We start from the raw sequence: 18,031 nt of genomic DNA, 5'->3' as shown, positions 1-18,031 counted from the left end.
CAGCCCTGGAGAAGCTTGTGAGGTATCCAAAGGTAGATGTCAGACAGGAGGTTGTAGGTCACTTATCCCTGACACAGTTTAATAAAATAGCCCCACGAGCTATCCTATGGATTCAGACCAGAGAACACAATAGGTGCTCCATAAAAGGCATTTCTTTGTCCTATTCATCTCACTTCTGCCCCATAGCATGCTAGGGATACAGCGATGTACAGAGCCAGGTCCTGTTTACCCCGAGGACCCATTCCCTTTGGCCCTTTGCATCATCCCCTTTTTCAGCAGGATTCCTGGCTCACAGTAGATGCTCAATGTTTGTGGAATGAACGAATGAAATTAGGGCTCTGGTGACCCAGGACTACACGCACCCGGCTGAAAACTGGAGCTAAATCAGATATTGGGTTGGTTAAAAAATTAAAATAAATTTTAAGAAGTGGAGGGAAATAATCCAAAATCTTGGAAGGCCTGGACAAAGACTAGGGAGGGAGCTCCTGCCTCCAGGCGGCCTAGGGGTCCGGTTAGAGAGCGAACAGTTGCTGGTGAAAGGTCTGGGGCCTGTGCGGCCAAGGTATTTTAAGCTGCAAAGACATGCAGAAGCAGGACAGCAGCTCGGCCGGGACTGCTGCGGTCCCGCCGCGGCCTTTAAAGGCCCACCACGTGGCCGCGCCGCCGGCCTGAGTCCGGGGGCGGTGTCCCGGCTGCGCCTGCGCACTGTCTCGCAGAGGAGTACGGGGTTCCGAGAAAATGCGCCGGGAGAGGAAGGCAAGGTTGCTCTGGGTGGGCGGCCGTGGGAGGAGTCGGCTCCTTATGCAAATAACAGCGGCTCGCGTAGACTAGGGGGCGGGGCTTGCGATGCAAAGTCGGGTCCGTCTTTGGAAGCGCGAGGGGGCGGGCCCTGCACCCTCGGCCTTTTTCCGCGAGTCTCTGACGTCGCCGACGTCTCGTTTAAAAGCGGCCGCGCAGGCGCAGTGAGCCGAAATGCGAACTTAGGCTGTTACACAACTGGTGGGGTCCGCTCTCGCCGCCCGCCCGGCAGTCAGTCAGCGTCGCCGCCGTTGTCGCTGTCTCAGCCGTTCCGGGAGTCTCAGGCCCGCAGCCGCCGCCGCTTACCCGCGCCTCCGGGAGCCTCTGGAAGCCTCCGGGAGCCCCCGTCCGCCCGCACAGGCCGGTCCCGACCGACTGCGTCTCCTCGGCGCCCCTCGCCGCCCGCCGCGCTCGCCGCTCCGGCCGACATGAGTGGGGACCATCTCCACAACGATTCCCAGGTACGGCTCGGCCGGCTCCTCCCGGCGCCCCGGCCCCGCCCCGGCACTCCGCGACCCCCGGCGCAGGCCCCGGCCCCGGCCCGGCTGCTTTGACAGGCCAGAGCCCCCGGCCAGGGGCGGCCGGCCGGCGGAGCTGGGCGCGCTAGGCCTCGGGCGAAAGCCGCGAAGTTACAGATTGGGGGGATGGTTGCCCCTTATGGCGGTTCCTGGGGCCCCCTCATCCCCGGGGCGCAGGGTGGGCTAGGCCCCCAGCCCCGCGCGCTCGCCGCCTGCGGGGTGAAAGGAGCCTGTTTGTTCATATTCCCTCCTTTTCTCTCTCCAGATTGAAGTGGATTTCCGATTGAATGGTGAGTGTACCCCCCCGCCCCGACCCCGCGTCCCCTAGCTGCCGGCCGCCTACCCCGCGCCCGGCCGGAGCCGGGCAGAGGACAGACATGGCGTCCCAGAGACTAAGTCCCGGCTCCTCGCTCACCGGCCCCATTGTTCCCATCGGGCCGCCTCTGGACCCCCTTTCCGGGGACCCCAGCCCCCCCAGATCGCGGCCCCGCCAAGAGGGGGCAACGGAGACCCGGCGTCTCCCGCCGCCGGGCTTCGGGCAGCCTTTCCCGGCCCGGATTCCTCCCGGGAAAGTCGCCTTGTCGACAGTCGGGACTTAGTCTCTGCGCCATTTTCTTTTTCTCTCTCTTCTCCTTTCTGTGCCTGTGTCTCTTTCTCTCCCTCCCTCGGCTCCTTCCTTGAGCTGCCCAGAAAGAGCTTTCTGCAGAGCAAAGCCGAATAAATCACAGTCTTCACCAGAGAGGGAAGGGTGGGAGACTGAATTGTTACTATTTTTTCCAAGGAGAACTTTATTTTGGAGGTTATTCCCTTTCTGCTTCTTGTTTCCTTTTCTGTTTCCAGAATGAAAGATACCCTTCGGCAACTGTTGATTTGGGGGGGGTGGGGGTTAGGGGTGTAGGATGTTTATGATGGGAATTATGGTTATAAAACTAAAGCCACCCTTTGTGGAGTTTATCATATTTTGAGGTTGTTTTTCCCGAGTTGTGTTCTTTGCAAAGGTAGTAGTAGTACCTCCCTTCAGAAAGTTTGCAAGTTCTCTATGGGCCAACCAGTGCAATTGTTGGACTCGGGCATATAGATTTTTTAAAAAAAATTAAAGTATTCCTGACTAGAACTTTTCATGGTGGTTGAGGTTCCTAATGCAGTGTTTTGTTTTTGTTTTTTTAGAACCGCAGTTTAGTGTACTTGTCAGGAGGAAAGGTTGTTGAGCATCTCATCTGGACCTGGTGTATTGGCCTTTTCTTTTGGGCTGTGGGGGGAAAAAAGATTTTATTTATCGAAACAAAGAGTAGCCAGCACCCACCCCTGTTTCCTGTTCTTTTTCAGAAGTCGCCGGTTTTTCAGGAATCAAGAGCTAGCTTGCTTTTCCCGGATCTTTATGTTTTTGACCCCTTTTCAGCCAAATCAAGGCATTTATTCTTTGAGTATTTCCACTTCAATTATTCAGTGAAGATTTCCCCAATAAAAAGCTCACCCTGTGGGCTTTTCAGCAATCTTATTGAAGGAGAAGGTACCTTCTGTAGTGTGCTGGGAATTCCCACTGATTCTGATGGTACATAATCCTGCTCAATTGAGTTCGGGTTCCGGGAACCTCTCCAATGGGAGAAGCTGATGAGTAGGTTTTCTGATGTTGTAATCAGCAGTCCATCATGTTAGCCTGCTCTACTGAGAGCAGCCTTATGTTCAGATTTGTAGTGGGGCATCTAACAAGAGATGTGACTCTGCAAGGAAAGATTGTGGTTAAATTAAAGTGTAGCATTTCTTGAGCACCTAATATGTGCCAAACACTGTGCGTAGTGCTAGAGCTGAACCTTTGGTCACAATGCTTCTCTCCCTCAATCCAGTCTATTGGGAGAGACATAATTAGTTAATTATAAGGTAGGTACTGAGGTGTATATATACCCAAAATGCTTTGAGAAACTAGGGGACTTAATTTTGTCTGCGGGTGGGGAAATTTCTCAGAGGAGGTGACTTCTGAGCCCTGTGTTGTGCAAGCCGAGGTGCTGAGTGTCCGGAGTTGGAGTATTTCTTTACTATGTTTAACCTATCAGGATTTTAAAAGAGTGATGAGTCCCCTGCGTTGAAAAACCACAAAGAGTATAGATGTTTCTTTGGGATGTGGGAGCAAAGAAAGGATGGGGCAGATGAGGATGTAAAGAGTCCTTTTGACCTCTTTTGGAGGAAGGTAGGAGCTTAACACAGGAAAAGTGTTCTTTTGACTTTAAGATTGGGCTGAGTAGGTCGTGAATTTAGTAATGAAACAAAGTTTAGTCCTTTCTCTTCAGAAAGTTAATCTCCATGGTTCTCACTTAAATTTTGCAAAGGAACTATTGAATATGTGATGATTGTAGGTTGGGTAAATTATTGATCTTTATAGAAACTGAAGTAGACTGAGTATATTGACTTAGAATGTGATCACTTGTAATTGCAGTAATTGTTAATATTTGTTGAATGCTTAGTGTTTGCCTGATACAAATCTTTGGTCTTTCCATGGATCATCTAATTTTATTTAATCCTGGGAAGGACCCTATGAGTTAAGTACTATCATCTCTATTTTATAGATGAGGAAACTGAGGCTTAGGTATGTTTATTAGCTTGCTCACGGGCAGGTGAGTCTGGCATTCCAAAGCTCCCAAGCTTAGCCAGTATGCTATATATATATCATTGCAGTATGACAAAATTAAAAGCTGCACATCTCTACAGATCTGATAAATGAGGGAAGGATTTGATAGTTTTTCATTAGCTTACTTTTTAACTAAACCTCCTCCTTCAAGAGAAAAGCACTTTAATTGCCTCCCCACCATCCTAAGTGTCTGACACTGGAATAATTATCTGTGTAAATATTGTCTATAAGAAAGATGTAGTGTCAGTAACTGTGTGCTTGCTCTGTTAAGTAATACCCTGGTAACTAGTGATTAACTATGAAAGACAGTTTTTCAAAAATAAAAATCAGTGTTTAATTATACTCAGACATGTCATTATTGATCTTTGCATTAAGAAGAGTTTGCTTAAGCATGATCTTAAGTGGACTTAACCCAACTTACAGATTAACTGTGCAAGTGCATATATACAAACATCCCTCATTCTACCTGCCCTCATTCCTTAAGACCTAAAAGACTTTTTGCCCTTTGGAGCTCATTCTTTACAATAGTTAAAACTGTTGCTGTTCGTTTGGAATTTAGAATGTTCTGGCCCATATTCAACTGCTGGGAAAATCTGTTACTTGTGAAGAATGTTCATATTTAAAATATTGACGGTGAGCTGGGAGTTTCAGGAGCAGAAACCATAATCTTTTACCTACCTTTTTCCTTTCGAAGTGTTGGTAGCACTAACTGTAGTGGGGCTGAGTCATTACAGTACTGTGCAGACTGCCGTGCTATCTGTAGAGTTGGTAATAGTAACGTCACTTTGGGGTTTAGTGATCCTTCTGCTATTTCAAGGACTTGGAGTTTTTGCCTCTCTACTCTGGATTTGTGGGGTTCCTCCCTCCCTGGGATGAGCAAAGTATAAGGCTTGATTCAATTAGTGACTAGTTAGTCTAAGTAATGTTATATGGGATCATAGTTTGACATCATGTTGTGTTGATTCTGGTTAGCTTAATGGATTCAGATTGTATGGCGGATTTAAATATAAAACGTTTCTGATGCTAACAGTTGTATTTCTGCACTTAGGTACAGATCGAAGTGGGGGGTGGGAAGATTGGTGATGTGGCTATCTGGAAATTCCCATCACATTTTTAAAACTGCAAACTGATGGCACCTTCAAATGAAATATGGCACATCTTCCCGCTCAGTCCAGAAACACTTAAACATTGGGCTCTGGTGTTTTCTTTCCTTCTACAACCAAACTCCTTGGGGGGACACCTTTTCAGAATTAGTGACTACTGTGGAATCTTTATATTACACTTAGACATGAAACAAAGTTGCTTGTCAACACGTGCTTTTTAGATTACTAGCATATCAGAACTCCCAGACAAATTTTAGATTCTGATGTTTCTGGTAAAACTAGAATATCCAGGAGTTATTAAAGGAATCAGAAATACCTCATAGTTTGAAAGGTGAAAACTAGGTAATATTGATGTCTCCAGCTCATACTTTTCTTTGGTAAGTAGATAAAATGGAAAATAGAAATCAGAGTCAGTCCCCAAATCTCATTTTAACCAATAGCAGCCAAAAAAAAAAAAAAAAAAATTGGCTTTTTTCTTTAACATCAGCATAAAAATGAGGAATTGTGAGAGTTTGAAAGAGTGATTCATTAATTTGTTCTGGGTCTTAGTGAATTGGTATCCATTTATACAATATACAAGAGCCAGGGATTTTTAACATATCTTAAATCTTAGATTCCAAAATTAGGCCGTTGGGATTTTTTGCTTGTTTGTTTTCAGCAGGGGAAGGGGGGCAAAAACTGTCAGCCTTTTAAGTCTGTAAATATGTTTGAGAAAGTTTTGTGTGGTATATTAATTATAGTAACAGTTATCCTCTACTGCTACGGGTATGGGAAATGATTCTATTGTACTTTATGGATAGATTTCATTTTAGGAGCCTTCGGATTATAATGAAATTGTCTGTGTTATTTCATATTAGGTGGTTATGAATGCATAGTATGTTATGGATCTTTAACAACATTTACCGTACTTGCAGTGCAAAATAAAATGAATTTTCTTCAACCCAAAGTTCTTTCCCCAGAAGTGTGTTTTTGTGAGGGATTTCATACTTCCCATATGAAACTGTGTTGAACTCCAGTAAAGTTCTAGCTTTATTTGAAAAAATGGATTCAAATGTAATTGTTTACTTTTGAATGAGGCTATGGAAATGCTTTAAATGAATATTTGATGTGGGACCCTGAGGTTAAAAAAAAACCCTCTTGAAAGAATGGTAAAATATAGTCAATTCTTTGCATTTGTATGTGGCAGAGTCAGTTAAGTGACTTTTCTGTGTCCTGTGGTTTAGAATATCTTCTCAGTTGTTTTGAACCCTTAACTGTGCATAAGAAGGGCATTTGGGCAAACTGTTGAGAATATGGCTTAAGGTAAAAAGGTTGGGATGGGAGAAGTTCCTAACTGGCCTTTAAGAAGTGAATGAGGTATTGTGTTTAAAGGAAGCTTTCAAATTGTCTTTAAACTTTGAGTAGTAATAGTTGGAACAAGTCTTTTCTCTGTATTTCCATGCCTTGTAAATGAAGTTTGAGATACAGCTTTCCATCCCTGTGGCTCCAGGCCAGTCACTGATGAAGGAAATCTAAGGAGGCAAGAAATAATTAGCATTTTACCAGCCCCTGCCCTTCCCCCACAACCTGCCTATCTAGGTGTGTGTTGTATGCTCTGTGTTGATAGCACCAGTGCCTGGGTACTGTGGAGGGGGATAAAGATGGTGGGGAGGGAGGGCAGGTATCTTGGTAGCCTCGGCTTTATTATTAGTGGGGAAAAAGCTTATAAAATATATTAGCTATTAATGGTATTTTTGGTAGGGCTATAGGAAATGACAGTATGCTAAAATAACAGCAAATAGATAGTGTTTAACATGGTTTTTTTTTTTTCTGTATGTTCAAGAAAGAGTATTTTTCATACTGGGAGAGAAGTGATTTTACTGATTATCTCAAGTATATCTTAGGGTATATAGTTTATAATACCATCAAGCTAGAACCCTATTTATCTTTATCTGTCATTTATGTCTCTAAATTTTAGTAGAGAAAGAAACTAAGGGAGAGAGGCAACTTAAGTTTTAAATTTCTTTTTTGGATGGTATTCATTTTCAATTTGTTGGCTTAAGTTTTTATATCCATTCAGTTATCTCCCTGCCACCTTTACCTTTGTGTACTGTTCTTGAGAATTTGTCTGAAGTTTATAGTAGATATTTTTATTTACATTTCCCTTGTGCCCTCTCCATTAGATTTAGGGTAGAGGTGTATCTCTACCAGCCTGTTAATTCCTCTCTGAGCCTTTGAAGTTAACTTTGTTTCTGCAGTTTAAGGACCCAGAGAACTCCCGTTCATTAGCATTCCTGAGATGCACCTAGATAGGCTCCAGCAAAAGGTGTTAAAGAAATCAGCATTATTGGGGCGCCTGGGTGGCACAGCGGTTAAGCGTCTGCTTTCGGCTCAGGGCTCAGGGCGTGATCCCGGCGTTATGGGATCAGGCTCCTCCACTATGAGCCTGCTTCCTCTCCCACTCCCCCTGCTTGTGTTCCCTCTCTCGCTGGCTGTCTCTATCTCTGTCGAATAAATAAATAAAATCTTTAAAAAAAAAATCAGCATTATTGGGGACTTTAATTCTCTTGTCTTTGTTGTTGAGAACAAGTTTCATAGATCCCTGGGTATTCTGACATTTTCCTGTGTTTTAAGAACAAAAGACTGCCAACTCTTGGTCTCAGTATTCTTTGTATTTTTCTTAGCACAGCCTAGCAAAGATAGATGCCTGGGATCTTTCTTGGAGGAGATATCCTTGGCTGTTTGGAGTTTACCCGCCCCCCCAAAATGTTTTAAGTTGAAGGTTAATCCTACACTAGAGTACACTAGAGATGCACCCTTTTGCCGCTTCGTAAAAGTCCAGGTTTTCATCTTGTTGCCATAGATGAATGCCCAGATTTATAAAGGTTTGTGAGCAGAATACTGGTTGGACAGAAGACTTAAACCTAGCTTGTTTCAGGATCAGTAAATTAGGGGATCTCATTGGCTAAGAACTTTTACTTTACCCATCTCATATAAGGTAGCCTCTTCATTTATAGTCTTATCTGAGCTCTTGCTATGGAGTAGAAGGGGAAGTGGGAGGAAAGGAACAAATTTTGAGAGCTTAGTAGACATCACATTTTTGTATTCATTAAATCTGAATTTAATGGGAATAGTACAGAGTGCATAGGTTTATGGGAGAACCTGAGACCAAGAAAGGAAAACTTCACCTTTTACACCTTCTCAGGTCCCTTTTGGTAGCATGCTGCCTGGTCTAGATTACAGAAATCCCAGACTGTAAATGGTAAGCTTCTAGTAAGAGATGTCACAACCTGCCCTTAATTATGTGCTCCTAGAGATAGTTTAGACCCTTTGCATCTGGAGGGCTAGGTCTTAAAGAGATACTTCGCTGTTAAGGCTGGAACCAGATTAATACTAAAGGATATAAGTGATGAAGAGGGAGGCTGTGGGGAGATAACATTCTGGAGCAGCTGTGGTAAGTAGAAAATTGGAGTAGAAAAATCTAAATAAGTCCCTATTCTTAGTATGAAACTTAGCTCTGGCAGCCAAACCTTGTTTTGTCATCTATAGATAGGGATGATATTTCTATGCTTCACAAGCTATTGAGATTTAATTAAGTTTATAGAGAGCCTCTTCGCCCACATTTTATTTATTTATTTTTTATTTTTTATTTTTATAAAGATTTTATTTATTTGACAGAGATAGAGACAGCCAGCGAGAGAGGGAACACAAGCAGGGGGAGTGGGAGAGGAAGAAGCAGGCTCCCAGCGGAGGAGCCTGATGTGGGGCTCGATCCCATAACGCCGGGATCACGCCCTGAGCCGGAGGCAGACGCCCAACCACTGTGCCACCCAGGTGCCCCTCGCCCACATTTTAAAATTGAAACTTTGGTCAGACAACTTCTATTCTGAAGTGGGTGTTTATTTTGAATGTTAGGTTTCAGGTACTGATGTTGGTGACTTCTTCCTTCACTGGTATTCCCTGATAACCTTTTAAATCTTCTGACATTTACACAGTGAACAGTAGCATATAACTAGAGTTCGTTGAGTCTTTACCTCACTGAACTTCACAGCCTACACTGATCTCTTATGATTATGAAGCAACCACTAAAAAATGAAAGGTGGTGTTATCTGTTTCTAGGTTTGGGCTAAGTAGGAGCCAAATGTGTATCTGGTCCCTACTTTTCTAAGAATAAGAATAAGGCAAGATTGTCATTGCTGAAAGAACTTCTTTTTCAGAGGGGAGGAGCTTAGAAATGAAGAAACTGTATTGCTGTGGCTAATTTCTCAGCCCTTTAGTAGAACTATGGATTTTCTCTTAAAGATGCCCAGAACTTAAATGTCAATTATATCTCAATTTTAAAAAAGGTACCCAGAGCTTTATCTTTATTGGATGCACTTAGTAAGTGAAATGCCGAGTTCATTATTTGTGATTGTTTTTTTTTAAACGACAGAGCTCAGTATGTCTTGTGTCAGCATGTTTTTTCAAAAGGCCGCTATTTTACTTCTCCCCCTAAAACATTTTTATTTTTATTTTTTCCCTCCAAAACATTTTTAAACTGAGAAGACTCAAAAGCATCTGAGAGTTACCTTGATTTTTCATTTATTCATATATTGCTTAAAGGGACCAACTCAACTTCCTGTGAAATAGTAATTCTTGGCAACAAGAATGCCTTAAATAATAAAACTTAGGAATGAGAATTTAAGTAGGAAACTCCATGCTAGCAGTTATGCATGAGTATAGGCATTTGGGAGATTTCATGAAAAAATATCTAGTAAGCAGAAATTTCAATAATGGCTCTTAAGTCTAGGTAACGCTGAGTGCTACTTAAAAGAAAATAAACCAAAATGAGTTGTGGAATATGTTTACTGATGTCCATTAGATTAAGCCAAGTGGATCTTAGTAGATACACCATTGATCAAAAGGATTATCATAGAAGCATCACAACAGGAGCAAACTTCAAACATACTCGCTCAAAGGTGGGCTGGGGAAAATAATTTCATAGGAGAGAAATTACAAAATTGGGTCTAATTTTAAAAAGTCTTCAGAGAGAAAGTTTTCAAAAGATAAACATCTCAGGAACATGGTTCGTAAAGTATATGGAGAAAAATATCCTGTGGGAAAGTGAATATTTATTAATACTGCATGGCTGTATTGCCCTCAGTGTGTCAGAATATCCAGAATGGAATTGAAAGTTAAGCTTGGGCCTCTTCCTCTTTTTTCTCTGATTCCGAATGTGAAGTGTGTGTGTGTGTGTGTTTGTGTGTGCGCGCGCGTGTGCGTGTGTCCTGGCCAAATCAACCATGGTAGAGTGGAAAGGACAGAGATTGAGTCAAGGGGATTTGAATTTGAGTTCTTGTGCTTCTGCTCAATAGCGAAAAGTTAATCTCCAAGCCTTAGTTCTTTACCTGTAAACTAGGTCTAATACTTAACTCACGCGATTGAGGATTAAAGAGCATGTGAGGATCACTGTAGGAAAGATGAAGCTTAGTACAGAATTTTTAGTTCCTTGCCAATCCTTAAAAAAACAAAACAAAACAAACCTTTTTCAGAGATTGCTTTTTTAGTGTTTTTTTTTTAAGATTTTTTTTTTAAATTTATTCATTTGACAACACATGCAGGGTGAGCAGAGGGAGAGGGAGAGGCAGGCTCCCCGCTCAGCAGACATGGGCTCCATCCCCGGACGCTGGGATTTTGACCCAAGCCGAAGGCAGACGCTTAACTGACTGAGCCACCCAGATGGCCCTGCTTTTTTAGTCTTTTGTATAAAAGGAACAACTTTAATTTTTGAATTTGGATATTGTGAGATTTTGCCCAAGAGAGTGGGTCACTAGGGAGCCTTGAATATGATACTGTTGCTGTGGATCCAGACAGGCAAGGTCAGGATGGGTAAGACTTTGTGACTGTGTACAAACCACTTTGTTTCTCATAGTTAAATTACAGTTTAAGAGTCTTTGGCAGCCAGTAACTTTTCCCCCTTTGCACTTGGGATGGTGTGCAATATTTATAGATCTACTCAGGAAAGTGAAAATTTCATGTTTAATTGCAAATGGAAAATTTAAGCTGCCATATTTATTCATTCAAATATTGAGAAAGTAAATAGCAGTAACGACTAGACACAGATGAACAAGACAAATCCATATGGTTCCCAGAACGAACATTTTGAAGTTAGTACTTGTAGGTCTGTATGCTCACTTCCTCTGTTGAGATTCCATATTTTTCATTGGGCCTCAGTACAGAGGCTCCTGACATACCAGGTTGAATAGGGATGGAAGGTATTTTCTTGCAGTTAATACTTCACTATCAGTGAAAGAGTGACGTCTCCATTTACTCCCAATCTAAAAGATTTTTTTTTCTCCTTGCAAAAATTGGAAACCTAGGACCTTATTACAATTCCAAAGATGTCCAAATTCCTAACTGTTCTAGAAAAAAAAATGTTTTTTAGGATACCTGTAAGCTCATTAAATCATTTCACCTGGAAAAGAAGTTTAAAGTTCTGTATATTTCCCGTTATCTTTCTGTATCAGACAAGAGTATTACATGAGATTTAGAAAAGTAGTTTTCAAGTTTTCCTGAACAGGTAGATTTGTCAGTGACTAGAAGTGTTCATGTTCTGTTCAAGAGATCATGTGACAATAGCTAATTCAAGTTATTTGCTTGAAATGGTTTAAATCCTTGAACTGAATTGCCTGAAATAAAGAGTGTAAAATCACCATTTTCATAAATTTGAAGAACTAAAATCTTAGAAATTAGACTCAGTACTTAAAGTCCTGCAAAACTAATTTTGTGGAGTTTAAATATATTACTATTGTTACTGCTTCCAGGCCATGAAGTGTCTTGATATGAAAGCTGTTAAACTCCTCAGAGAAGGGTTCAGAGTATGTAGTGGTATTACTTATAGTGTTTTGAATATGGAAAAGTAATAGAGACTAATGTTAGACTGAACATGCCTTATTCTTATAATCAGTGCGTTTTCACAAGAATGAATGCAATGTCACTAGTTCTTGCTGTTTAACATCAGAAATGAAGAAGCAAGAGTCTCTCAGGGAATTGATCTTATCTCAGGATCTATTTCTTAATTTTTCATGGTTCCAGTTAACCAGGAAAGAAAACAAAAGCAGGGAGGAGGAACATAAGTTGTCTAGTCTTTGTAACTGCTGGCTTGTTATACTTGACTTCAGGCAGAAAGCTCTCTAAGGCCAGACCTCCCCCCGCCGCAGCTCTGAGCGGTCTCCCAGTTAGTGCCCTATGTGCATGTTCAGCTGGTGGTGGTTTGACCATAATTACTACTTTTTTCCCCTTAAAAATCAAATCCCTCCTTTCTCCCTTGAATATAGTGTGATATAAAAATAGGCACTTAAGCAGAATTTTATAGTCCTTTACAAATGTTAACACCTTCCTAATCTCAGAATGTCAGGAAAGTTGTCTGTTAGCAGAAGTATGCTTGTTTGCTCTGTAGAAAATCGGATTCTAGTTGGACAAACAAGCCAAAATTTTTCCTCTTACAGTCTTGAAAATACTATAGAACTTCTTTAGGACTGGAGCTAACCTGTGGAATTGTTAGATGTCAGATAGAGTTTGTATTGAGCTCAGGTTTTTAGGGCAATAGTTTAAGGTTACGGCAAGGTATGATTCAATTGGGTCCATAAGTGGCTGAAAACAGTAGGAGTGTTGGTACAAGACTACCAGAATTTTAAGCAGAATCCATACTGGTGGCACATAATGTAAATATGCATGCCGGTGGGTGCTATTGTACAAAAGAGAAGATAACTTTGTTAAGTGCACTTATTGAAAACTTGATTAAAAATTTAAAAATGTCCTTCTGCAGCAACTCTGTTTCCCAGAAATAAAGTTCAGTGTGTATTTTTCTCCCATAAGTCTATAGTCCTGTTTTGTTCTGTTCAGGTATTCCTTTTTTCTCTGGAGTACCTCCTAGTCTTTAGAATTTGGTACGGTTTGGATAAGTATGCCTGGTACTTCTCCATTTTACTACCTATTTAGGAAGGCACTGATATTGTAAACTCCTTTAGGATTAGCAACATCTCAGAGCCTATTTCCGTATTAAAGGCATAGTTATGGATGTTCCCCTTCCATTTTCCTGCATCTGTCTACAGTCACCACTTAATCCCAGGTCAGAAGCAACCACTTTTCTCTGGCTTTGAGCTTCTCTCGCCCTCTTCTTCCAATTTTTTATTCTGGACTGGAAAAATTAACATGTTTTGCTTATTTACTAGGAAGTGTAAAAAGAACACTATCTCATCCTGTATGGGTAGTACGATGCTTTCCACAAATGTTTAAATTGTGAAATGGGAACCCCTCTCTTTCTAGCTCATTAGCTGGTTGAAAATCAAGTGAGAAAAAGTGAGAGCTTTATACTAAGTTTTCTTTCTTTCTTTTCTTTCTTTCGTTTTTAAGTAATCGCCACACCCAGCATGGGTCTCTAACTCACAACCTTGCAATCAAGAGTCACATGCTGCACCAACTGAGCTGGCCAGGGGCCCCTACACTAAGTTTTCTTTGTTCTCAAACTAATCTGCTTAAGAATCACCTGGGAGCACTTGGTAAAAATACATATTCCTAGGCCTCTTAAGTTTATTCTTTAGTGGCACGGGCAGAGAAATCTTTTTTTTTTTTTTTTTTTTTTAAAGAGCGAGAGCACTTAGGGATGGGAAGGGGCAGAGGGAGAGAGAGAGAGACTCTTAAGCAGGCTCCATACTAGGCGTGGAGGGGCTTGATCTGATAGCACAACCAGAGCCAAAATCAAGAGTCGGACACTCAACCGACTGAGCCACCCAGCTGCCCCAGATATCTGCATTTTTAAATATTTATTTAACAGCCCTCGATGATTCTGATTAATACAGCTGACCACAAATTATCTTTAGAGAAATTGATCCGTCTGGACTTTACTATCTTACTTGACTAAGATGTATGTTTTGCTTTGTTTGGTTAAGGTATTCCATTGGTTAAGCTATTAAGTTTATGGTTGATTTTGTTTTTGTTTTGGAAGGACCAGAGCAGTGTTTTTCAGTATATGTTTATAGAAGCTTGATATTTATCCTCAATATCTTCTACCTTTCAATGAGTATTTGCCTAAATAGTAGAGATGGTTAACTGCTTTTGCAGCTCTTTTACTATGTATCTCATCAGAATCCTAATCCTTTCTCCTCCTTCATGTTTAGCAAGCCATTATTTGATCCTGATGTCATCTTTTAGGATTGGGTGACTAAGCAGAGCACAAAGAGCAAGAGGTTGTTTTCATACTGATATCCCTACAATGGTTAAGGCAGAGCATTAGAAGGTAAGTGGAGGTATTGGCACAGTTTAAAATGTGGGATGCTGAAGATCTTATCTATGGCAGTCACTACCTTTAGATTAAGTTAGTCTTTAGCTACTGATGGCACTGATTGACAGGGGAGGATTCGAATGGAGCAGTGGTTCCTGAACTGTGTTTTCCTGATCAGCATTGTCTGAGAACTTGTTGGAAATGCAAATTCTTGGTCTCATCCGGACCTCCTGGCCCAAACTCTGGGAGTGGGGCTTAGTCAGCTAGGTTTTAACAAGTCAACCAAGGTGATGTGATGCACACTAAGTTTCAGAACCAGTGGAATAAATAAGATTTGAAGTTCACCTTTTCCTGTTGAGCCTCACATTTTTATTTTATTTTTTAATATTAATTTTTTTCGAGCCTCACTTTTTTTAGTAGGAATGAAAGACCGTGGACAAAAAGTTCACTTGCTTACCATTGAAATGCAGACTTCAGAACTAGATAAACTTGGTTAGCTGGGTGTCCCTAAGCAAGTCACAACTCTGATCCTAGTTTCTCATCTGTAAAAGTAGAAGGATAATAGCTATCTCAGAGTCATATAAAAGAGCCCCTAAGAGTATCTGGTAGTACTGTACCCCAAGGTCAAATAATTGATGAGAATAAGATAAATTGATCAAAATAAGCTTCTGGTCAATTTTTTAGTCCTGACATTCATATGAAACTTAGAACTAGTTTTGTAGTAATTCAACCTCTTAAGCAGTATTCCTTGTTTTGTAGTTTTTGTATTTGTTTTTTTACAAGGCCCATGGCTAGGCCTCAGTACTTGTTCAATTAGTTACTCTTCATTACAGTTTTGAAGTTGGAGTAATTCATAATTGGAGTATAAAAAGTAGCCTGTTAAATGAATTGCATTAGAAAGGCTTCTGAAGAACATTTGTGTGTTCAGGCTTACTCTTTCTCCAGCTAGTTGCCCAGAGAATGGCCTGTGCATTTCAAGTACCATCAGTAGTGATAAATCAAAACAAAGAGGGCCCCTTAGTTGAACTGGTAATAGGATGCATGAAACAGTGCATCAACACCCTTGACTCCTGTATGGGCAGACAAGTTGTAGACTTTGGGGCATTTTGAGGCCCATGCTCTGTTGAAAACAAGGGCAGCTTAGGCTGAGCTGTGGATTTCTATGTAGCATAGACAGGAGGTTTGTAGTCACTTTCACTATTTCCCAGGCATTAAGGGCTCACTTAATAGAAACAAAGGAGGACAAGCCTGCAGGAATGGGCCTGTCCTAATTGAGTTGGCCTGGGAAGGTACATTTTCAGGTTAGACAAGTCCTTTTTCCCTTTTAAGTTTTGCCTCCTGGGAAAGAAGAAACATTTTCAGTCAGGGATGTCCTTGTGAAAACATGACTCACTGCAGAAGAGTATATGAAATATAAATGCCCATTTTAGGGGTTTTGTAACTGGTTAATTACTCTCAGAGTAAAACATTCTAACTTCGTCTTGTATTTAGAGAACAAAGGTGAGTTCGTTAAATGGGATTTGCCATACTTCTGGCACCTAAAATAATTGCTCTACTAGGTTTGACTTACACCTCAGTGGACTAATACCTTAGTTGCAGTGTTCTCTGGGAAGCACTCTTTGAGGCTCTGATTCTCCAAGGACTATGTGCAGAAGTGGCCTGCTTTTGAGATGGCCATTTTAGCCAGGAAAACTTTTGGCCAGCCTTAAGGAATTACACAGCATTGTACCTTGCCATGTAGGGAAAAGGTCCTGGACTGGCCTCCAGCAGGGGAGTTGGTGGTGGGGTGGGGAGTTAGGACGAGGGAAGTCTTACTCCTGGCTTTGCCAGTTGTGACCAGAGTGAATCATGCAACATGGTGCCTCATGCTGTCCCAGCCAGTGAAAGGAAGATGTTGACCTGGATCCAAGCTTTTCAGTCACTGCTGTCCTGGTAGAACTTTCTATCATGATAGAAATGTTCTGTATCTGTGCTGTCCTATGTGGTGGCTGCTAGCCAAATGAGACTTGAGCTCTTGAAATGTGGCTAGTGTGACCAAAGAACTTAAAATGTTTATTTTACTTAAAGTAGCTACATGTGGCTAGTGGCTACTATAATTGGACAGCATAGCTCTAGATAAAATTTAGATGAGAATAGAGAGATTTAGGTTTAGATTTTGCTTGGAATATGGGTGCTTGGGGCACTTGGAACTTAAAAATTCAAAAGAGGTGTGAATTTGTGAGTCTGAATAACAGTCTTCCTTCTGTATATCTACATTGCCTTACCTGGATGACCTGCTAAGAGGACTTATGACTGGATGCACAGCTGTGTTTTTAAGAGCAGGTGGAAGTTTAGACAGTTCTCCATTTTACTTGACCCCTTTAGTATTGCACAAAAGTGAACATTTAAGGTCCTTTGGATTGAGTAAATTGTCATTTTATCTCGCAACTCTAGAAGATAAAGTATCATGTCTATTTTGTAGTTGACAAAACAGATTAACTTAAATTTATATACACCTTTATGGATCATTATCCTTTAAAATGATTGGGATTTGTCTACATTTGAAATTGCAAGTTTTTAGCATGTTGCTATAACAAGAGGTTTGTATTTGTTAAATTGTAGTCAATAAGTGAATGTCTGACTATAAGTGGAAGAAAATCTAAAATTGTGTAGGCAGGGGCTCCTGGCTGTCTGTCTATAGAGCATGGGACTCTTGATACTGGTGTTGTCAGTTTGAGGCCCACGTTGGGGGTAGAGTTTACTTAAAAAAAAAAATTGTATAGGCAAACAAACAGCACCCAAGAGATTAACTCACCCCAAAGTGTTGCTTACGGTAAGAGCAGATCAGAACTCAGTTTCTACAGCCTAACTGGGGTCTTCCTCTAATTTGCATGCTCATAGTGAATGTCGACTGCATCTCACTTAAAAGTACTCTGGTCCACAGTTAGACAGTATTAGTCTAATCGCCCAAAATGGGACTGTAGCCTTGGCTACTGTGAGGACCACCGACATAGTGGACATGTGAAGTCTCAGAGAACAACTTGGATGAATTGCTTTAAGACCAGGAACGGATCCATTTTGCTCCAGCTTTAGCTTCAAATTATGGTCATTTATTTTAGAGGTGAGAAGAGGAAGTGGACTAGGCATGAAATAAATAGCAGATAGTTTGAACATTTACTCTTTCCACTTTACTTTTGAAGAAACTGAGATTCAAGGCTTTATAGTTGTATGAAAACCACAGAGCTGGAAGACTAATCTAGGCCTGTCTGATGCCACATCCTGAGTTCTTAAAGGTGACACAAAACAAGGTAAAGGGAAACCTGGGTGACTCAGTTGCCTCCTGAGAATTCTGGGCTATAGCGGAGCTACCCATGTAGTTATCAGACTAAAGGCTGTCAGAGTACTCACCTTCATTTACAGTGGATCTTTACCAGACTATTATCATTGACTAGCAGGCTCTGCTGAAATGTATGTATGTATGAGAGAGAGAGCGCGCGTACAAGTAGGGGGAGTGGCAGGCAGAGGGAGAAGCAGGCTCCCTCCTGAGCAGGGAGCCTGAGGCAGGACTCAATCCCAGGACTCTGGGATCATGACCTGAGCGGAAGGCAGATGCTTAACCGAGTGAGCCACCCTGAGCTACCCAGGCGTCCCTCTGCTGAAATTTGAACTAATGTGTAATCCTTTCCCTATTAAGGAACGTCTGCCTGCCTGTGTAGAAAAGACCTGAGAGTAATTTATTTTTTAGCAGTTCAGCTTGTACTTGGAGCCA

General features: G+C 41.6%; 1 protein-coding gene across 2 annotated transcripts in view; it reads left to right on the top strand.

Annotated features, from left to right (window-relative positions):
- Window positions 1-938: 938 nt before the first annotated feature.
- TOP1 (DNA topoisomerase I) overlaps window positions 939-18,031 on the top strand; it is an 88,783-nt gene continuing 71,690 nt past the window's right edge. Inside the window, exons 1-2 of one of the 2 annotated variants that reach the window (XM_026503506.3) lie at window positions 939-1,259; window positions 1,582-1,606. In XM_026503506.3, the coding sequence (XP_026359291.1) occupies window positions 1,227-1,259; window positions 1,582-1,606 (58 nt within the window). In that variant the 5' untranslated portion in view covers window positions 939-1,226. Of the gene's footprint in view, window positions 1,260-1,581; window positions 1,607-14,069; window positions 14,299-18,031 lie in introns of those variants that run through there. The other variant, XM_057312525.1, reaches the window with a different exon arrangement.

Source organism: Ursus arctos, unplaced genomic scaffold (genome assembly GCF_023065955.2).
Source record: "Ursus arctos isolate Adak ecotype North America unplaced genomic scaffold, UrsArc2.0 scaffold_16, whole genome shotgun sequence".
Lineage (NCBI taxonomy): Eukaryota > Metazoa > Chordata > Mammalia > Carnivora > Ursidae > Ursus > Ursus arctos.
The sequence above is the reverse complement of the archived record's forward strand: the minus strand, read 5'-3'. Positions and strand labels throughout refer to the sequence as shown.